Source organism: Amblyomma mixtum, chromosome 10 (assembly GCF_055824585.1).
Source record: "Amblyomma mixtum isolate Tamu chromosome 10, ASM5582458v1, whole genome shotgun sequence".
NCBI classification, from domain to species: domain Eukaryota; kingdom Metazoa; phylum Arthropoda; class Arachnida; order Ixodida; family Ixodidae; genus Amblyomma; species Amblyomma mixtum.
Genome location: NC_143021.1, coordinates 10536260 through 10559236, shown reverse-complemented (window position 1 = coordinate 10559236; position 22977 = coordinate 10536260). Strand labels below are relative to the sequence as shown.

Genomic DNA, 22977 nt, shown 5'->3' with positions numbered 1-22977 from the left:
GCGCGTGCATATAGCTAATTCTGTTATAGCCTTGTGTAATCATTCAAATCTATATATCTATTGTATAAATACACAGGTTCCAAATTAGTTGATTTCTTCCTACATTTTTTCCTTTTATACATTCTATGGTTACCTTATAAGTGCATTTTTGCTTATGCGCATATATAACCAATGTTGAACAGTTGTATTCCCCCTCCTATGTAATGCCCGAAAGGGCCCTCAGGGCAAATAAATGAAATGAAAAATGAAACCAGCCAACACTGCACGCAACAAGATTTCCAATGGCCACACAACATATAGCTGCCTGCAGAGAGCTGCCACCCACACTTCCACAAAGAGGAACCCAAGCATGAATACAGAGTCTGTCCTGAAAGTAATGAGACAAGTGGCGGCATGGCGCGTGCTCGCGCTAGATCGGGAAACCGCTTTTGGGGGAAGGAGGGGGAACCTTCAGCTTCACAATGCAAAGACCGCAGTTGGCTTTGAGCAGGTCAAGCGAGTGGACGGGTTCGAATGTGTACCCACGTTTCGTCGCTGCGTCGAGGGTACCATGGAGCGAAAGTTGAAAAGTGCTACGCGGTGGAGCTTTGCAATAAACTGAGTAAATCAACTACCGAGACATTTGACAGCATGTGGGAATGGTGCAGTGCCCAGGTCGCAAGGGTTCCAATGGCACAATGCATTTACAAATGACCGTGAAGACGTTCAGGACCACACAGTGCACATTACCGTCCGTAACCATCATCGACGGGCGCCCGGACAGTTGTCCGTCGTGAACGTCTTCATGGCCGTTTGTAAATGCTTTGTGCCATTGGAACCCTTGCGACCTGGACATCGCATTATTCCCACATATTGTCTTGATCACGTCGAATGGCTCGATAGGTGAGTCAGCTTGTTGCAAAGCTTCACAGCCTAGCGCTGCTCCACAGTTCGCTCCATGGTACCCTCGACGCAGCGATGAAACATGGGTACACGCTCAAAGATGTCCACTCGCTTCGCCTGCTCGGAGCTAACTAAGCTCGTCGCATTGTGAAGCTGAAGGCTCCCCCTCCTTCCCCCAAAAGCGCTTTCCTAATCTAGTGCACGAGTGCGTCATGCCGCAACTTGTTTCATTACTTTCAGGACAGACCCTGTACATACTTGAAAGGGAGGGGCAAAAGGCATAGCAAGCATGACGAGGCCCATCGCCCCTGGTGCAACTGACACAGCAACATAACACACCACATTTGATTGCTTAATTTGTGCCCCACAAACATTTTAACCAGATTTTTTTAATTTTTAGTTCCATACTTTGTGCCCCCTGCTAAGCAAGCACACCAGCATGCATGTGGGTACAAAAATTTGGAGGACCCTTAAGCTTAGTCTTCCAGAGTGGGAGGCAACAGCATGTTGAAGCATTGTCAAGGAGTCAAGGAACACCATCCCCATTCAGGGCAACGCCCTGCCCAAAGGAAAGGAAACTGCCTGTCTCTCATATCTCAGTGGACACCCGAACCACAAAGGGAAGGAAAATGGCATGAAAATTGGTTTTAAGGAAAGAAAACCAGGCCTGCCTCTCTCATATCTCACCTGCCTCTCTTGTATCTGTGTGGAATCGTGAAATTGGTTTTAAGGAAAGGAAATACCCCTGTCTCTCATATCTGGACCCCAAAGGAATGGACACCCCAGTACATATCACTAAAACACCCTTCTAAGACAACACCCTTATTCACTAGAGGCACCTTTGTTCATTGTGTGCTCGCCTTGCACTCCAGAGGCCCTGGTTCGATTCCCCAACTTGACCAATTTCCCACTCAGTTTCATTTATTAATTAATGCACCTGGGATTTTTCCCTCACGGCCAACACTGCCGCCGATGACGGCACCAGCTTTTCTGGGACGCGGGGCCCTTAACGCTGTCATGTTAAAAGATAAGTGCACGCTTCCGACAACAGAGTCAGTTTCTCTATGTGCTTAATAACGTTAGCACCCCTTAAATATTAAGAAATTCCCTAATGCCTATTTCTCAAATCAGTTATGAACAGAATGGCAACTGTATTTGATTTGTATTCAAAATTTAACACACGGCTAACTACTTCAAATATTCGGAGGAGAAGAATATAATTCAATACTTGGTTCAATTTCAATGTTTGGTATTTGAAATCTCCAAGTATTCATCACAAGGGAATAACATTTCTGGAATGCTTGCTTCAGTGTTGTTTCAGTTCAGCATACCTCCTCCTCCGTGGCGCGCGCGCAGAAAAAGCCCTAACTCCATGCAAACCTGCTCGGCATGTTCCTGCATGCCCGCGTGTAAGCTGGAGCCAGTTTTTCTCTGCTACCTGTGATGCGCATGTGCTGGAACTGGCATGATGGTGTGCATTAATTGGAGGACATGCAGCTCCCAGTGGGTTCCGTGGGCTGCTTTTGTGGGTTCCGCGAGCACCCACACACACTGGTCTGCCCCCCCCTTTCCGGTACACGTCAGGCGAGCCGGCGCGAAGCAGACACAGTTCCCGGTTTGTTAAAACTCATTTCAGAGCATTAGCTCTTCCTCAGTTTGGTGCAGTCGGCATTGGTGCCACAGCACAGTACTTGGCAGCACTGTGTCAAGACGCTGGGCATCAGTAATGGCACAGTGTGTTTTAATGGGAGCATGGGTCGTCTGGTGAAATTGGCAGCATGCCAAGACACTGCTGCACCAGTGCACATATGTTTAGAACGCTGGCAAGATGGTGTGGAAGGGGCACGGTACACAGGGTGACGCGTGTTATGTGCATCCGTGGCAAATGAAAGTGTGGGCCATACCGCCGAGTAATCCAAGCCCAGCCAAGATAAAAAAAAGAAAGTGTGCACATCTCATTGGGTATTTTTCAGCGTGATTCAATGGCAACGACGGAGCTGAGGTGGAGTTTTGCCAACGGTGAGATTCTGCTCGAAAAACTAGCCACCCTGTATACGCAATGCCTTGTGACCTCGAGAGTACCAGAAGCTTGCAAGAACGCTAACATTATCTTAATTCATAAGAAAGGAGACGTCAAGGACTTGAAGAATTACAGACCGATCAACTTAATGTCTGTTGCCTACAAGATATTTACTAAGGTAATCGCTAACCAAATGATCAGGCAGGCTTTCGTAAAGAATACTCGACAATAGACCATATTCACGCTATCAATCAGGAGATACAGAAATGCGCAGAATGTAACCAGCCCCTATATATAGCGTTCATTCATTATGAGAAAGCATTAGACTCAGTAGAAACCTCAGAAGTCACGCATTGCGGATGAGATTAGGAAATTTGCGGGAATACGGTGGCCGCAACTGGCGAAGGACAGGGTTAATAGGAGAGACATGGGAGAGGCCTTTGCCCTGCAGTGGGCGGTCAGGATGATGATGATGATGATGATGATGATGATGATGATGATGATGATGATGATGATGATGATGATGATGATGATCCCATTTGCGTGGCAAAGCCAGTACCTGTCGAAATTAAGAAAAAAAAATGCCGATGCCGCACTGATGCCAGCGAGCAACAATAGCCAATGAAAGCCAGACGAGGCGTCACATGATTCTGTGAGCAGCCCAGCCACATGGAGGCCCAGCAAGTCGAGTGTGCGGACATGGGGGAACGTGACTAGTTTTTCTGAGTTTTTTCTTGGGGTCGAAGCTCTGAACATGAGCAAGAGATGGATACTGAATAAAAAAATGAATGCTAAAAGCTAAAAAACAAGACAAATACTTGTTTACGGTTTATAGGGGTTTAACGTAGTGATGCAAAACTATCGGAAAATTGATAGTTTTTTTTAAACTATCGATAGTGTAAAAAAACTATCGATAGTGCTACTATCGATAGACTATATAGTCGATAGTCTATCGACAGTCTACTATCGAAAGTAATACTATCGATAGTGGCGCTATCTATCGGTTGCATCCGATGAAAGAACAGCACAAGTCGTGCTGGCTTACACAGCACTATCGTGCACTGCAGACGTCGTCTTGCTCATGTAACCGCTGCAGAAATGCTTTTTGCACACATGCTTCGCAACTAGGGCATTCGCACGTCAACATTTTATATAGTAACTTTACGTAGGGAACGTCTGCAGAGCTCAGTGATGCGTAGTCCGCGAAAACGGGCGAGTCCTGGCGTTACTCAGACCATTACTTCCATACCACACACTCAGGAAGCCAAGTTTAGGATGGAGTGGGTACGCGTGGTTGATTTTATAGCATTGATAGTACTATATTTAATAAGTAGTATCGACATGGCTATCGATAGTACCATGAACAGAACTATCGAAAGTGCTACCGATAGTACTAACCATCGATAGTACTATCGATGGTAAAAAAGACTATCGAGAGTTCGATAGTGACTCAAATATCGATAGTATCGATAGTTTTGCATCACTAGTTTAACAACAGGCTATGAAGGACACCGTAAAGAAGGGTTCCGGAAATTACGACCACACGGGGTTCTTTGATGTGCACCGACACGGAAGGCCCAAAAGGCGAAGATAGCGAAAAAATAAGAATGCAAAACTACCAATATGACCAAGGCAACCACTCCGTCAGTGTTGGCCTTTGTAGCTGCAGTGTCGCTGGAAACGAACTTTGAAGCAGGTGATACCTTACAGTTTACACTTCTTAACAGTTGAAATTAGATGAAAGGTGAAATGCAGTAATCGTAGGTAAGCAGCCAATGCGAAGGGTTTCACACAGTCTTCACTCTGAAGAGTGCCGCCATATTCTTGCACTCACAATGTTGGCCTATGGGTATGCCTCCCTGAGCTTCCCTGCTCCCTTTTCGCCATGTTTAGATTGAAGTACTCATGTCTTAGCCTCCTCGGTCCCTGGGTACCCAATCGGGTACCATGGTTCTAGACGGCAAGATGCACTTAAAACAAAATCTATGCGTTAAAGACCCACATTACTCAAATGGGTACTCGTTTTCCCTATGTGCCGAGAGAGGGCGCAAAGTGTCCAGCCATCTCCAAGCAGGAAGTAAACAAATATGGCGTCGGCCGGCTCGCACGCTCTGCAGCATCCTCATTGCAAGTAAAACGGTTTTCCTTTATGATTGCATGATTTAACAGGTCTATTTGTCTTTTGTTCAACAATGGATGCGCCCATGTGTATATTAAGACCAATTTCGTACCGGTGCTTGTCTGACAAGAAGACCTAAAAACCTCTCGCATTTTGAATACCCGATTGGGTACTCTGGGTCTTAAATGAGCATTTACAATTTTCAGTGAAGTAGCTCACAGATAAGCAGATTCATGCACTTTTGGAGGAAAGTGATGCAGACTTATCCGACTCCGAAGACATGGACGCCGTCGACAACGTCAGAAGCTCAGCGGCCAGAAGCTCACCGACTACCTCCTGGAAAGGAGGATCTACCTGACAGGAACTATCATGGCTAACAGAACAGGTGGTGTGGCAACAACGATGCCTCCAGACGAGCTGATGCAGCGAGGAGAGTCACACTGCAAAGTTCAGAATGATGAGAAGATGTGCACAGCAAAAGGGAAGGATAATGAATCACTCCTTCTCCTCTCCACGGCATTTGGTACTGAGCTGGAAGGAACGAGCAAAAGATGGTCGAGAGAAGAGAAGAAAAAAGTTTTATTTCTCTTAATCACAAACTCGCACTTGATCCTAGCTCTTACGTTTGCCCTCTTACCACTAGGCAGACACACCACTCTCATGCCCTGTCTTTAACGCCTCACTTTGCAAGGACTAACTTATAAAAACTCTCCTTTTTCCCTAATACAATTGCAGATTGGAATAGTCTGCCTGCTTCTTCCCTCCTGTCTTTAGATATGCTGGAATTAAGTATGTAATGACTATGAAACCTTGCCTCCTGTCAGTGCTTGGGTGTCGGTTTTGACTGTGTCAGTGTTTTTTTTTTTTTGTGCTTATATTATATGTGCAGCAATAACCGCTTCAACTGGTCTACTCAATGTGTTGATGTGTTTTGTAACTTGTGCTTTCATGCTTTTTTGAATTTTATGCAAACGTTTACCACTCCTGCTTAGGCGCTCAGCCTGCAGCATGTTCAAAATCAATAAATAAATCTCACAACCAAATGCGGTGAACAAATACAATGCTCTCATAGGTGGCGTAGACCTCATCGATCGTTACATTTCCTACCATCGGATCTCTCTGCACACTAGCAAATGGACAGTTTGCGTTTTTGCTCATTTTCTAGACCTCACATGTTGCAACAGCTCAGTTCAATACAAGAGACTATGAAAGGGCAATGGCTCCAAAGAAGGATAGACTTGACCTCTTGGAGTTCAAGGTGATTGCTGCCAATGTGCTCATCAAAGCCGAAACAAAAACCTGTCTAAGACCATGCCAGAGTTCGGAAGTCGAAAAGCAGCCAGAAGGGAATGCACCCAAAAGAACCAGGACTACCCCACTGCCACCAGATGAAGTGCGCTACAACCATGTCGGGCGCCTCTCAGAACAGCAGCACTTCCTTCCGGGGAATGTAAGTAGCTGATGGAAGAGCCAACACCACTCATGCACAGCATTATCATCATCATCATCAGCCTGACTATGCCTACTGCAGGGCAAAGGCCTCTCCCATGTCTCTCCAATTAACCCTATCCTTCGCCAGTTGCGGCCACCGTATCCCTGAAAATCTCTTAATCTCATCTGCCAGCCTAACTTTCTGCCGCCCCCTGCTGCGTTTGCCTTCTCCTGGAATCCACTCTATTACCCTTAAGGACGAGCGGTTATCTTGCCTTCGCATTACATGCCCTGCCCAAGCCCACTTCTTCCTCTTGATTTCAACTAGGATGTCATTAATCCGCGTTTTTTCCCTCACCCACTCCGCCCGCTTCCGATCTCTCAACGTTATACCTATCGTTTTTCTTTCCATAGCTCGCTGCGTTGTCCTTTACTTAAGCTGAACCCTCTTTGTTAGCCTCCCCGTTTCTGCCCCATGGGTGAGTACCGGTAAGATACAGCTCTTGCATACTTTCTTCGTGAAGGATATTGGTTTGGTTTATGGTTTGGTTTATGGGGTTTAACGTCCCAAAGCGACTCAGGCTATGAGAGACACCGTAAGTGGAGGGCTCCGGAAATTTCGACCACCTGGGGTTCTTTAACGTGCACTGACATCGCACAGTACACGGGCCTTTAGAATTTCTCCTCCAAAGAAATTCTAGCCGCCGCAGCCGGGATCGAACCTGCGTCTTTTGGGTCAGCAGCCGAGCACCATAACCACTGAGCCACCGCGGCGGCCAATGGATATTGGTAAACTGCCATCCATGATCTGAGAGAACCTGCCATATGCGCATAGTTTCTATTTGGCTCTGTTTGACACATTTGACAGCTGTCTGGTTACCAGTTTCTAATGTAGTGCTTCATCAATTGTCATTTATAGGTCTGGTAAGCGTCCAGACTTGTTCATGGCCACATTCAAGATGGCTGTCATTCTTAACACTGAATAAACGAACCGCACGACGGGCCACAGGTTCACCTCACAACAGGTGGTGCATGCATGGCAGCTGCAGTACGGCAAATTTTTCAGCTGTTCCACGCAATGCCGTGGTGTGGTTGTTTGCGAAGTGAAGGATTTCACTGGATGACATTAGAATGACGTGCTGTGGGACCGCAGCAACGATGACGACGGCAGCACTGGTGTAGACAAGTAGTACTGTGAAAAATACTTTTAAGAGCGTTACCTCTTACTCATCCCGTATCGAGATTCCATGAGGTCTGCTACCACCCTGAGATCACAGCGCCATCTGTGGCAGCAACTAGAAAACAGCACATCTCGCATTGAGACTTGTAGCGCCATCTACAATAGCATTGCACAAACAACCACCTGCCACATGCCAATGAGGACGCCACGGTCCAATATGGTGTACCTCCTTTTAATCTTATTCATATCAATTCTAGTAAACCAAGCAGCTAACGCTAGTTACTTCATCTTCTAGACGGTGGTGGCCTTTTTATTGTTGTGAAATGTGCCCGCATGCATGCCATTTTTTTTTCCTGGCATGCAATATGGAGGGTCGGCTTGCATTCGAGCCAACTTACAATCGTGTAAATACAGTAAGACCAACAGTTGGAGGTGCAGAAACACATTGCTTCTGCGTTTAGGTCGATTCCCCAATTTCCGATGGCCATTTCTATAGAAAGTCAACACAGCTTCAACGAGTGCACCAAAGCTTTTTCATGCAATGGCCTTGAGTGTTAAAAAAATCACACAAACGACTTTGAAAGCACCTACTGTGACATTCAACCTTTTTTTTCTGTGCCAGAAGTATTCGAAATATCAGCTTTGAAATTACTGGAAGAAAATTTCTATTCGACTACCAAGCTACCACTTTGCATAGGCCTAGAAGTATCAGTCTCATGCCACAGGTTCTTGGCCGAACAGAGACCCATGCATGGGCCCAGGAGAAAGAAAGGGACACAACTCACACACTCCGTGGGAGGTGTCCAGAAGGCGAGAGTGGTGCTTCCTCCTGGTCTCCCTGGTCCCTGGGGCGAAGACAGACAGTGAGACGTGGCGGTGCCTGTCACCAGCCACAAATACCACCTACCCGACTGGTCCTGCCTGCAAGCACAGCATACAACAAGCCTGGCATCAGCACCCAGGTAGTCAGCCAATGAGTGCCAACTGGCAGAAGTCTGCAACACTCAAACTTCTGCACCACAACATGAAATAAAGGCAACACCATCCACTCCCATTGGACAAGCATCATTTGGTGCACCTTTCTTCAATGCGAGTTTTCAACAAAAACTGAAAGAAGGCTCGTTACTCCAGATCTGTAAACACTGAGGGGAAATCGGCAAAGCGCCATAACGTTGTGTACCTCTGACAGTTGACAGAAGTGCCAGCGGTGGTGTGCTGCACGCCGCAACATTGCATGCTTAGAAAGCCAGCGGGCGCGTCATCATAGGTGAGAAGCATAGCAGTTTAAACAAGAGCACTACAAAAACATCCTCTATGCCAAAATACTATGACGAAAGCAGGGCTCCAGATCCCCAACAGATTTGGCAAGCTCGAGATCAGAAGCAAAAATGCCTAACCCCTCACCACAGCTAAGGCTTAAACATTCACATTACACACTCATAACTGTCCTGCAAGCCCTTTAACTTTGCGTGAAAAATGCATGCCTGACGTTCGGGGCTGGTATTCAGCATGTTCGCTTTATCTCTGACCTTCAAGGTGGGTGGTGCAGCATGATCGCTTTATCTCACCGCGATAGGCGAGTGTGGCCGGCTATCACAAACTCAGCGGATCTCGCCATGATACAGCAAACACCATTTGAACGGAACTATGCTAAACACCGGCGACTCGAACGCGTCTGACCATGTGCACAGACAGGTGGCGGGGGAACATATAAGAATTTTCAACTCCAAAAAAAATCTGCTAGAATACTTCTTCAAATTGATATCTACTTCACTGGAAAAAATGTAGTTTCATTACAGGAGTATACAGTCAAGTCCACTTATAACAATACTGGTTATAACAATATATTGGATATAACAATGGTCAGTCATGGCACCATCAGCTTTGCCATGTGTTCTATGGTAAAATAAACTGCTTATAGCAATGCTGTCAAGGCACATTATTGGTTATAACAATTAAATCTGGTAATTGAGTGTCAACCATTACAGAAAAAGAAAAGAAATGCTACAACCACACCAGCAAAACCATGCTTACAACACAAAAGCGTGCATGTGTGGGGCCGACCAATGGACTAAGCTGGCGCAGCAACGCCACGAAAGCAAAAGAGGCAGGCGTCATCGCGTCAGGAGAGCTGCTGCATTGCTGCATTGGCTACGCACGCAATGCGTACCCTTAATCAGTCAGTGCAGCGCGCGTGCATGCAGCCAGCGCGGTTTTTCTCTTGTCAGCTGTCACCGCACCCTTGGTTCTGCATGCTTCTTGAATTTCCCATAGGAATAGCTTCCAAAAAGCCGGCTTGATTCCTGTGACGTGGAGGCGCGCGAAGCTCCCGGTGGCGCAGTGATGGCAGTGCTTTGGTCATTGGTGAACATTGTTCCGGTTCCCTGAAGTTCGAATTAACGAGCTTTTACAGGCATTAGAACAATCAAACCCCTCCGGGTATTTACTGTCAATAAGTGCTCTGAAGTTTGTCGTCCTTTCTTTTTGTTTCGGTACAACCCTGTTATAACAATTATTGGCTATAACAATGGTATTTCCATGGCACTTGAATATTGTTATAAGTGGGCTTGACTGTATATGATACTCTTGATCTGCTTGCAGCCATCGTCTGCTCTTGAATCCAGCTAACTCCTGAATTGCTTGTCTTGTGTTGCTCTTATTTTGGGTTCAAACGTGGATGCTCATGGATTAGCACACCTTCAAGAAGTATAAAAGGCCAAAGCGTTCTCCAGCCACAAGCGAAAGTCTCTGTTGGCCAAGAACAGCAAGGAGGTCACTCTCTATAGTACCGTATTGCACTTTTTTTTTTTTAAATTGACGCAAATTTAAGGGTGCGATCATTACGCGGGGTAAATTTTCTACAAATGTTTTTGAGCCTCGAAAACGCAAGCAAGTTGTAGGTCAGAGTACCCTTGTCACACGGGCACGCTACCCACGGTTATGCCGCTAAACGCGGTTATCGCGAACTGAGCTTGGCAGCCTCGGTTTACGTCGTTAACCGAGGAGAAGGTAGAGTGCAAAAAGCGCACGAGCTGGCCCACTTCAACAACACACTTTCTTCGCACTAAATCACATTCCAAGAGCAATACGAGAGAATATACGAACTGTTGCACATGTTTATAGCTGTCATTATTCACAGTTTCAGCTATGAGAAAAAATTACTGCACTTTCCATGGCCGGTCAAGTCAGGGGTCATGACTGTGGTGCCACTGTGAAGAGCTATCAGGTGTGAAGATGTGAAGCAGAGGTAGACTGACAGGTGCTTCACATAAGGTTTTATTTTTGTTCCTCTCTTGTTCTCTGATAGCCGAGCTTGCAGTTTCTTCTTTTGTTTACATTTTTTTCGGTTGGTGTTGAATCGATTCTATGGGAGGATGGGGGGTGTGGACTTCTTTTCCCTCATCATACCCGAAGATTTCTTGAATGAGCTGCTCCCTGAAAGCCGGCTGATAAAATTTTGCATTTTAAGCAAGCTCTAAAACATTAGGATCGATGAAATAAGTTTTATCGATGTGGTTCAAATGCCAGGACGCTTTCCAAGTCTTGCCAATAGATGGTGCCGCCAATGAATCATCCGGGTCCGTTACGTGCAAAAAACAAAGCGAAAAACCAATTTTGGGAAATGATTTTTGATGGCAGAGGGCCAGAAAAGATTATTCCGGTATTTCAGTAGAGATATAGCCGCGACAGGTCAACAATTCCAATGAACTTCAGCATCTCCAATGGATTCACGTCTTTTTATGAGCCGTCACTCTGAGCATATGTTTGCTCGTCCAAAATCTTCATCCATGCATAGTTATTAGTGTTTCCGCACACGGTCTTCATCATTTCCGCCGTGAAGAGCATCAAAAGAGAGTCAAGAGGTCGAGCGAATCTCCAAGTGCCGTGTGAAGTTCGCTGAACTTTCCGATGTGTCATCCAGCCTCCAGCTCAGTGCACGGAGCGAGACTTTGACATGTGCACCTGTCCCCGGTCGAAGGGTTTCCAAATTCATGGAACCGCGGACGCACAACGGAGACGCGGTGGCTGCTCTATTGTTGCTGGTGACACCATCGCCAGAACGCTCGTTCTGTCTCTGTCTTGCCTCCCCACCACAGATACTTTCTAACGCGCAGCTTTCTACAGTGCAGTGTTTGAATGCCAGCAGGCGTCGTGTTTGTGGCCAGTGGATGTTTTTTTTTGTAACCTTCTCGCTTACCTGCGGATTACTGTGAGGACGCAGGTGTACGGTGGACAATAGGTACGCGATGCGGCGCCGATGGGTCCATGAGCATCGGATACTCAGAAGAGGCCCATAGTTAAGCTGTAGTTTCCACTGGACGCTGGACCCCTCAGCGACAGCTTTCCTTTTTTTTTGTTATAAGGAACCTTCGGTGATTGTTCCCGTGGCATATGTGTGTCCCGTATGCACATGCGCGGAGAGGGAAGCGAGGGGGAGGGCGGCGGGTTCAGTGCTGTTTGTGTGCGTGCTCGGAACCTTTCCTTTCCCAAGTGTTTGATTGGCTGGCATCCTTTCCCCAGTCTTTGATTGGCTGACGGAAACTTTATTGTCCTTTCCATGAGCACTAATTGGTGAGAGGTGTCGCCTGTCTTATTAATTGCTGTCCCCGCCAAGGGCAGAGGTAGAAGGCTTAAAACGGAACGCTCCCGGTGAAGTGGGGCTGATTTCGTGTAATCAACGGTTCAGTCATGTTGTAAACACTTTTGTCCTTCTTGTTTCTTCTTGTTTATTTATGTGTTAATAAATAGTTAACCTTCTTGTCCCACCGTCGAGTGATGTGATTGTTTGCAAGTCCGAACCACCAATTCTTAAGAAAAAACCAGCCAAAAAGACGGGGACAAAGGAGAGACGAGGCACACACAACGACTCTCCTTTGTCCCCGTCTTTTTGGCTGGTTTTTTCTTAAGTATGTACCAACTAACCCAGATTTCAACTCACCATCAATTCACCAAGAAATCCGATTTCATCATCATCAAACGTTTCCTCACATCGCCACATGAAGGGGAAACTCAACTGGCGCAGTCGTGACAGGATCGCAACGTCTTTCTACTCGAGGCATTGGACGGAAGGTGAGAAGATCAAATCGGTAGACAAGCTACAGAGTAGCTCGCCCTAAAGGAGGAAACGTGAAGCTACGTCGAGAAAGAGACATCGAGACGCTTCAAGAACGCAGGTCAAGTTCGAGAGGACGCCAGAAGCTCAAGTCAGCGAGGAACTGAAGGAGCCGGGCGAAGACAAGCCGTCGAGGGTTCGAGACAGCAAGCTGCTGAAAGGAATCAGGCGTCCACATTGGAAGGTTCAGAGCAAGAACCAGGCGACCAAGCAAAGCGAGTTCCAAGGCAGTGAGCTGCTGTGGGACGCACCCGTGTGCGTCTACCTTCCCGGGAGTCCGCTGTCATCACGCCGAGTGCGACAGCAGTGCAGTCGACGGAGCAACCGGCGAGGTAGGGGACCTTTCTGCTTTCTCCAAATTCACCATGTCGATGTTGCGTTTACGTACTAGGAACGATAGCATGGAAGATGGAGACGGCTGCCTTACGGTACAATCGGGAGGAAATGACGCGACGTTTGGAGATTGAGGAGGCAGAAAAGCTGCTTGAAACTGAGAACTTGAAAATTTTAATTGAGCTGGAAAGGACAAAGCTTGCACAGATGCAGTCGAAATTAAACCAGGGAGCCAAGGCTAATCGTGAGATCCAATTTGCAGCAGTTCAATGTTTTGACTGCATGAAATTTGGGCATTTCATGATTGACTGTCCGAACTTAAAGCAAGAACAGGAAGTTCCCATGGTTAGGAGAGACGTCTGCAAAATAGCAGATCACATGGAGATGACTCACAAGCTATGTTCCCAATTGGAGATGACTGCTGATAAGGCCAGTCAACCAGATGTGAGGGATGATCCAGCATGCGGCTACTTGAACACCAAAGGTCACAGTGCTGAAGCCCGTGTGGATTCGGGGACCGAAGTAACGCTAACAGGAGGAACAATTCATTCACTTTCTAGGGGTGAGTGCTCCGATGAAACAAAGCAGGAAGGTGGCGTTCTTCAGGTAGCAGACGCTGGTCTAACGTGCGGGCCGATAGCAGCAGCTGTGGAGGCTGCAACGGTTAGTCAGCAGGTCCTAATGCTGTGAGCCGTGCCAGAAGAGATGGCTGAAGGCATAGGGGCGTTAGTCACGCCTGTGAAGCACTTCCTGTCACAGCAAACTGACATAGAGCAGACCCAGGAGGCACATGAATATACTGCTCGTGAACAAGAGTTCAAATTCGGGCCACAGCTCGTGTGCGCTAACTCTGAGGTAGCAGTAAGGGTCGAGGACGAGAAGCAGGATCTGTTAGTGGGAACACTCTATGCAAGCGAGGCTAGAAGTAATTTTCGTCAGTTTTTGATGCACCGATCTGACATGGTGGGATTCTGGAATGTGCAGATTGGTTTCTGGCCTTGTGTGTGCGGGTTGAGATAACCGCTGTGTGCGCGCATGTGTGAGTGCTGGTGGACTGATTGGACAGCTGGCGTACATGTGCGTGTGTAGTTTTGTTGTCGGACACCGTGGTTGAACTTTAATGTCCCACTGACAACAAGTGTCTATGTGACATTCATGGTTGGGAGGTGTGAAGTTCGCTGAACTTTCCGATGTGTCATCCAGCCTCCAGCTCAGTGCACGGAGCAAGACTCTGACATGTGCACCTGTCCCCGGTACTATTACTACTGCGATTCCTCCCCCTCCGTATTTAATGCCTAGCAGGTATTTAATGCCTCACAGTACAGTAAATTATACTGATAATGGGTGAAAATAAAATTTCTTTGCAATACCTCTGTTTCTTTTCATAGTTATGTTTTGCAGGAAAGAATAAGTTTCAGTCTGAACAAGCTGTATTGTAATTTGGAATTACGTAAAAAATTCTAAATGATTTCAAAATATTTGATTCAATTCGAAACCAATTTTCATTTGTCTATTAGCTTCGCAACCCAAAATTTTATGTTCACACACCTCTAAAAAAAGACACTGACTGTAAAGGAAGGTGCCACTCAAAAACAACCACAAATTAGCAGAAGCAGAGCGTGAGCAAAAAGAGACTTGCAGCCAACCGTACACACGAGGGAGCCCGTGCAGTGAACCAATGAGGTGAACAACACACGGCTGAGGCAACAAGGCTGAGGCAGCAAGGAGGCTGAGGCATTAACTGCAATTCATTTAATGTAGCAGTAGCTTGGTTTGGGCTAGTTGGTAACAGTTCTTCCAAAACATAGTGCAAAAAGAACCCGAACGACACAGAACTGGACGGGACAGGCGCTAACTTGCAACTTTATTTTCGAAAAGCCACCATTGGCGTCCACCCAAGCGCAGCCACTGTTCCCACTTCGAGTTATCGATCAATTCACTCTCGCCCTACCATAAGCTTGCCATCCCGGTTAGCTCAGTTGGTAGAGCGACTGCTCCGGTGAAGCGGTGGTCCCGGGTTCGAACCCCGGACCATGGCCATCCCGGTTAGCTCAGTTGGTGGAGCAACTGCTCCGGTGAAGTGGTGGTCCCGGGTTCGAACCCCGGACCATGGCCATCCCGGTTAGCTCAGTTGGTGGAGCAACTGCTCCGGTGAAGTGGTGGTCCCGGGTTCGAACCCCAGACCAGGATGAATTTTTCTTTAACTACGAAGTTCCTGAGGAAGCTGTATAGCTTTACTTTGTAGCCGTGTGGCTGAGCTGGGGTGGATGCCAGTGAGTAATTACTCCCTTATTACAATTCTACTCCCCCTGGGGGGTTTCCCCTAAGCATCTGACCAATACAAGTACGCATCTGCAAGCCACAGCAGGCACACACTCACTCGTCCACAGCTGGCCTGGCAAACCGCTTGTCGAGTCTGGCCAGGTAGAACTGCTCGCTCTCAGTGCAGGGGAAGCCTTCGTCCTCTGCTCACGACCACCAGTGGAAGCACCCACATGCGACACACAGGGAGAGAAACAAAAACGCCAGCACTGAAGACCATCCCCCACCTTCTGAATAACGCTGCAAGGCTAAACAAAACCACAGCTGCTCTCCTTCCTCCACCCTCTCCGTTACAGCAGCTGAGCGATGCTCTCAGACTCCAACAATTCAGACTCGTAGGATACTTCGGATTTTACCCAGGAATCATCATGCGCAGCCGTAGCCATAAGTAAACAGAGCACGCTGTTGCGTTCGAAGTGCAATCACGCTTTCTCCACTGGTAAGGAAGAAGCGTTGTTTGTCTACAAGAAAGCCCACCAACCTCCACTACCAGCATGTGCGCACCACTGCTGGAAATTTCAATTAGGTGACGCGTGAAAAATATTCGAAGACAGGCGCGTGCTCCATTTACTTTTGTCCGCGCCTGTACCTCATGGGAATATCTGCACATTTACAACCAATGTTTTGGACTCTGCGGGGTCCAAAAGTTGGATTTTTCGGACTAAAATAGATGCCAGCCATACTTTAGAGATAGTTCCTCGACCAAAAGTTTGCTTTTCAACCTAACGTACATGCAAGTGGGCACTGCTGTCACAATCAGCCAGCTCTCTGCCGCCAGGAAGGCTCCATCTTGCATTTAAATGGAGTCGATTGGACGGCCTGGCTTGGATAGACTTGGCTATCTGTTCCTCACTGTAGCCACTCAATAGCACTCTCCACTGCCATTAAAGTGACCTAGAAACTAGAGCACGCAATCGCACTGAAAGCAGGGCAGTGGCACCGTCCACCATAGCTTGGACGCCCCCCGCGGTGAAAATGGGAGACGGTGTGGGTGCAGTCTGATGCCTTGCTGGCATTCATTCGCTTCTTCTCGTGGGTTCCCGCCTTTGGTCTTCGCGATCATCGTCACAAAGGGAAATGGACTCCGTTATGTGATAGGCAGGGTGATAACCTTACCCTTATTGCCCTTATTGCATTCCTAGATGTCAAGTGAAACCAACAGCCTGCATTTTAGCATATTCCCAGCAGCACAGTTTCTTAAAAGCTCTTGAAAAAAAAATATGTTAAGTGTTCAAAGAATTGAAATACACAAAACTAAATGAAGAATCTAGAAATCAGCCCAGAAAAATACATTTTCCCAGAAGGTTTCATAATTGTAACCTCGTTAATAAATTTTTTTCTTTTTTTAAGGCCCTCGTCCCCAATCAAAATGCATGGCACCAGTTGCTGAAGTTCCCAGGAATCTATGGCCAAAATGGCTGCTTTCAATTTGTGCCACAAACCACTGCAACCCAGCTGTACCCTGCATGATAAAATGTGGAGTTGCTCTTAACTGTGGCTGTTGCAAAAAGAAGTATAAGTGGTCACAAACGGTGTGCTGCCACAAAACCCTGCGCCCACTGAAGTCCCGGACAGAGCGGCCACGAAAATGCAATCATACTTGCAAGCACACTTGCGGCCGATAAGCAGAAAAGAAATGGCACCCACCACAGGCAAGCAAGACAGAAGCTAACAACTTGCCGTGCGACAGACCTGCACTACTGTGGCTGACAACAGCACAGCTGTCACCTCTCACAATCCGTCGTGCGCACAGTTTCCTAACATGTGAACATACGTAACAAACAGTAATGCGACCTGCAACTATCTGCATGACAGAACGAAATAAAAAATTGCCACTGCACTATAACTGCACCTTTCATCAAAAAGAAGCCAGGAGCCCCAATCAACTAAAATTAGTATCTTGGTGTAACAATTACTGACAATCTGAACTGGGAAAAGCATACTGAAAAGCTGTGGATTCATTCAATGAAAGCTTCATTTGTTAAGGAGAAAGCTAAGAAATGCCACTGGTAATGTCAAGCTTACAGCGTATAAACCGACTAGTATTAGGCCAACTTCGGAATATGCAAGCTAAGTTGGGGACCCTCAACGCCAAACTCAAGACATAGTAAATTAGAAACGGTCCAGAGGCTAGCAGCCAAATTTATTTTCAACCAGTGAGAGGGCTTCCCAAAAGGGCAGTTCTACAACCCTTATCCATTCAAAGTCAAACAGCCCACTTGAAGTCACTATGAGCTCTATAGTAAAAACTTAGAGCTGCATCCCCAACTGTACTTAGAGTCCCCTGGAAAAGTATCAGCCCTTACAAACCATTCTCATGCCATTCAACCTTACACACCAATAGTTACACATTCAACTTTTCATCTGTAATTTGAACTAGTGCTGAACGGAACAGTCTTGATGGCCAGGTGTTCACAGCGTGCCAATCAGCTGAAAATGTTCAGTGCACGTCAGAAACAGTTTTCATGTAATGTGTCTGAAGTGTTCATTTGCCGCTCTGTAACAGCATGCAAAGGCTACACAAACAGTATTGTAAATGAATAAATACTGTATTTACTCGCGCATCATCCATGCACTTTTTTTTAAGTAGGGTTTGAAAAAGGGGGTGCGCAAATTATGCGAAAATTTTCTAAACACGCTCTAAAAAACTCTACAAAGGTTATAACGTGCATTATATACTATATACTGCTGCCTATATGCACGCCCCCCCCCCAACGCGCACCCTTCGCTAGCCAACTTGAGTTGACTCCAAATGTAAAACGCATAGCCCCTCCCATCCTGCCCCACGTTATGTACTTCCCCGCAGGATGGCATGATGGCGTGTACACAGCTCCAAGCAATAGACGCGCAACGATAAAACGGCAGAGCCAGCAGTCAGAGGCAAAGAAGATAACAGGCGATAAAACCTCTCCCTTGTGTGTGGCTTAGGCAATCAGCGGCAAGCTGAACAGCAAACGGTCAGGTAGTTTCGAATACAGGCGCCGGCGCACAATTTGTGCCCTCGCCACTTGCATCTTTTGTAACCACACAAGGCCACGCTGATCTTCCCAAGCCTGCCCTGAGTGCACCTGTGAACACGCTGGTGGTCTGGTGCAGCTGAGAGCCCAAAATATGTTTGTTTGTTTTTAATCCAGGCAAAAAGTTTGGGTGCGCAAATTACGTGAGTAAATATGGCAAATAATGCTCTGGCTTCGATCATCAACACAGAATTCTAGCAAAGTCCGCTCTCCATCCGCTTTTTTTAATTTTTTTTATTTATTTATTTGTACACACTATCAGTCCAACCTGGACCAAGATAGGAGTGGACACAACATCAAACTTGTGGCATACGCAGACCAGCAGGAGCAAGATGCAGTCAATGCAGTAGAATCAATAATAAAACAGTGTTAACAAAGTACAGTCATAAAATTACATGTGAAAAATGGCAGGGTAATAAAAGATTCCCTTTATGTACTTTACTGCTTTATATGTTTAGGAAGACGGACGGAAAACTGTTCTTGAGATTGTGCATTTACTTCATTTGGCAGCCCATTCCCTTCGGACGCTGTTACAGGAAACAGTCCTTGCGAAATTTCTCTATTTGGACATGTCTACTAGCGATGGCGTAGAGGTAGAGCATCCGCCTCGCGTGCAAGAGGACCGGGGTTCGAATCCCGGTGCCACGCAATTCTCCACCGGATTAAAAAAAAAAAAACAACTCCGCGTGTCGATGGAATTGCATACCCAGGCTTGGAGTGCAGCCTGATTTCGGTGAACAGAACCGACAACGCACTTCCTCACCAGAACAGGATTTGGCCACCCTGGTGTAGTACATGGCCACAACCTTCTATGAACAAACCAATTAACCCTCGGCCCTCAGTCCCCAGCAGCTGCGGAGCAACTGACCAAGGCGGCAGTCTGACATGTGACGCAGCGGACGGTGCTAAGAATCTCTGGCTCCGGACAGGCCGCCATTGGAAACTGAACCTGGCAACGTTTAACGCAAGAACCTTATCAAGTGAGGCTAGCTTAGCAGTGCTATTGGAGGAATTAGCCGGTATTAAATGGGATGTCATAGGGCTTAGTGAGGTTAGGAGGACAGACGAGGCGTATACAGTACTAAAGGGCGGGCATGTACTGTGCTATCGTGGATTAGCAGATAGGCGAGAACTAGGTGTGGGATTCCTCATTAATCAGGATATAGCTGGCAACATCGAGGAGTTTTACAGTATTAACGAGAGAGTGGCAGCTATCGTAATTAGGCTTAATAAGAGGTACAAGCTGAAGGTGGTGCAGGCCTATGCGCCTACATCAAGCCATGATGACCAGATAGTTGAAAGCTTCTATGAGGATGTGGAATCGGCAATGACCAAAGTAAAATCACAGTACACTGTACTGATGGGCGACTTTAATGCAAAAGTAGGTAAAAAGCAGGCTGGAGACAAGGCGGTAGGTGACTATGGCATAGGTTCTAGGAACAGTAGGGGAGAGTTATTAGTAGAGTTCGCAGATAGAAATAATTTACGGATTATGAATACCTTCTTCCACAAACGAGCAAACAGGAAGTGGACGTGGAAGAGCCCCAATGGTGAGACTAAAAATGAAATAGACTTCATACTGTGTGCACACCCTGGCATCGTAGAGGATGTGGAGGTCCTCGGTAAGGTCCGTTGTAGCGACCACAGAATGGTAAGGTCTCGTGTTAGCTTAGATTTGAAGAGGGAACGGAGGAAACTGGTGAAGAGAAAGGCTATTAACGAGTTAGCATTAAGAGGGAAGGTAGAGGAATTCAGAATGTCGCTGCAAAACAGATTTTCCGCTTTAACTGAAGAAGACGACCGTAATGTTGAAACAATGAATGATAATCTTACAGCTATCGTTACAGAGTGCGCCGCCGAAGTAGGTGGTAGGATTGTTCGACAGGATACCAGCAAGCTATCTCAGGAGACTAAATATCTGATTAAGAAACGTCAAAGCATGAGGACGTCTAACTCCACAGACAGGATAGAACTAGCAGAGCTATCGAAGTTAATAAATAAGCGCAAGGTAGCCGACATAAGAAAGTTTAACATGGAGAAAATCGAGCATGCTCTAAGGAACGGAGGTAGCCTAAAATCAGTGAGGAGAAAACTGTGCATAGGTATAAACCGGATGTATGCGCTAAAAGACAAACAGGGCAATGTCATCAGCAATATGGATAAGATAGTTGAATTAGCCAAAGAGTTCTACAAAAATCTATACAGTAGCGAATCTAATCATCAAGTTACTGAGGGAGGCAGTCGAGCACAGCAATGGGACATCCTGCCAGTAACGAAGGAGGAAGTAAAGAAAGCCTTAGGAGCAATGCAAAGAGGGAATGCAGCTGGTGAGGATCAGGTAACAGCAGATTTGTTGAAGGACGGAGGAGAGATTGTGCTACAAAAACTAGCCACCCTGTATACGCAATGCCTTGTGACCTCGAGAGTACCAGAAGCTTGGAAGAACGCTAACATTATCTTAATTCATAAGAAAGGAGACGTCAAGGACTTGAAGAATTACAGACCAATCAGCTTATTGTCCGTTGCCTACAAGGTATTTACTAAGGTAATCGCTAACAGAGTCAGGACAACCTTGGACTTTAGTCAACCAAATGATCAGGCAGGCTTTCGTAAAGGATACTTGACAATAGATCACATTCACACTATCAATCAGGTGATAGAGAAATGCGCAGAATATAACCAACCCCTATATATAGCCTTCATTGATTACCAGAAAGCATTTGACTCAGTGGAAACCTCAGCTGTCATGGGGGCATTGCGGAATCAGGGTGTAGAAGAGTGCTATGTGAAAATATTGGAAGATATTTATAACGATTGCACAGCTACTATAGTTCTCCATAAAGTCAGCAATAAAATTCCAATACGGAAAGGTGTCAGGCAGGGAGACACGATCTCGCCAATGCTCTTCACTGCCTGCTTACAGGAGGTATTCCGGGGACTGGAATGGGAACAGTTGGGGATAAGAGTTAATGGAGAATACCTGAGTAATTTGCGATTCGCTGATGACATTGCCTTGCAAAGCCACTCAGGGCAAGAACTGCAAAGCATGATCAATCAGTTAGACAGGCAGAGCAGAACGGTGGGGCTAAGAATTAACATGCAGAAAACCAAAGTAATGTTCAACAGCCTAGCAAGGGAACAGCAGTTCGCCATTGGTAGGGAGGTGCTGGAAGTAGTAAGAGAATATGTCTACTTAGGGCAGGTAGTGACCGCAGATCCGGATCATGAGAGGGAAATAACTAGAAGAATAAGAATGGGGTGGAGCGCATATGGCAGGTTCTATCAGACCATGAATGGTAGCTTACCAATATCCCTGAAGCGAAAAGTATACAACAGCTGTATCATACCGGTACTCACCTATTGGGGCAGAAACGTGGAGGCGAACAAAGAGGGTTCAGTTTAAGTTAAGAACAACGCAGAGAGCTATGGAAAGGAAAATGATAGGTGTAACGTTAAGAGATCGAAAGCGGGTGGAGTGGGTGAGGGAACAAACGCGGGTTAATGACATCTTAGTCGAAATCAAGAGGAAGAAATGGGCTTTGGCGGGGCACGTAATGCGAAGGCAAGATAACCGCTGGTCCTTAAGGGTAACGGAGTGGATTCCAAGAGAAAGCAAACGTAGCATGGGACGGCAGAAAGTTAGGTGGGCGGATGAGATTAAGAAGTTTGCAGGGATACAGTGGCGGCAACTGACAAAGGACAGGGTTAATTGGAGAGACATGGGAGAGGCCTTTGCCCTGCAGTGGGTGTAGTCAGGATGATGATGATGATGATGATGATGACTATGTTTATTACGGCTTATGCGTAATAGCATGCCATCATCCCCACTGCTCACAAGCATCCACTGTCGGCTGAGTTCGGGTTTATCCGCCCAATGCTCACTAGGCTGCTCCACTCACACTGAGCCGCAGCAGCAGCAGCGTGCAAGCAGTGTACCTATGGAGAGTGGTGTCCACTGGACAGGCTCCTGCCGGCGATCCTCCTCTTCCAGCCAGAGGGCTGCCAGCCCCGGGTTCAGGCCATCTGCACACAACAAAGCAAAGGAAAGAAAACAGTCGTTCCTTACATTCATAAATTATCCCACAAACTGAAGAAGATAGGCGACCGAGCTCATGCAAGAGTTGTTTTTTCGGCTCCCGAAAAGCTTGGAAAACTGTGCAACCAAGTAAATGACGCAGAAGGCAGCCTGGTCTGATGGAGGCTGAACATGTGGAAAGATGCCCAGAAAGGAAGCACAGTACTGAAGAAGCGTAGCTGGTTGGGCCAGCTGGTGCACGGTGAGTGGAAAACCAGCGGAAAGGACGCATTCACAAGGAGAAGAAGTACACAGGACAACGCTGGAAACCAAACAGACCAATGACGTCCTGTGGCGGAAGATCGTTTTTTATTCAGTTGGAATAAAACTGGGTAAATGGTTGGTTTATGGGGTTTAACGTCCCAAAGCGACTAAGGCTATGAGAGACGCCGTAGTGGAGGGCTCCGGAAATTTCGACCACCTGGGGTTCTTTAACGTGCACTGACATCGCACAGTACACGGGCCTCGAATTTCTCCTCCAAAGA

General features: G+C 46.8%; 1 protein-coding gene across 3 annotated transcripts in view; it reads right to left on the bottom strand.

The window, feature by feature from the left end:
* PolZ1 (DNA polymerase zeta catalytic subunit) overlaps positions 1 to 22977 on the bottom strand; it is a 146692-nt gene that overhangs the window by 102476 nt on the left and 21239 nt on the right. For all 3 annotated transcript variants that reach the window (XR_016286455.1, XR_016286456.1, XM_089563980.1), the window contains exons 8-11: positions 22354 to 22440; positions 15459 to 15543; positions 8540 to 8553; positions 8418 to 8477 (exon numbers count right to left, since the gene is read on the bottom strand). Coding sequence is in view for 1 of the 3 variants with exons in the window: in XM_089563980.1 (XP_089420106.1) it covers positions 8418 to 8477; positions 8540 to 8553; positions 15459 to 15543; positions 22354 to 22440 (246 nt within the window). In the remaining 2 variants the exon portion in view is untranslated. The remainder of the gene's footprint in view (positions 1 to 8417; positions 8478 to 8539; positions 8554 to 15458; positions 15544 to 22353; positions 22441 to 22977) is intronic.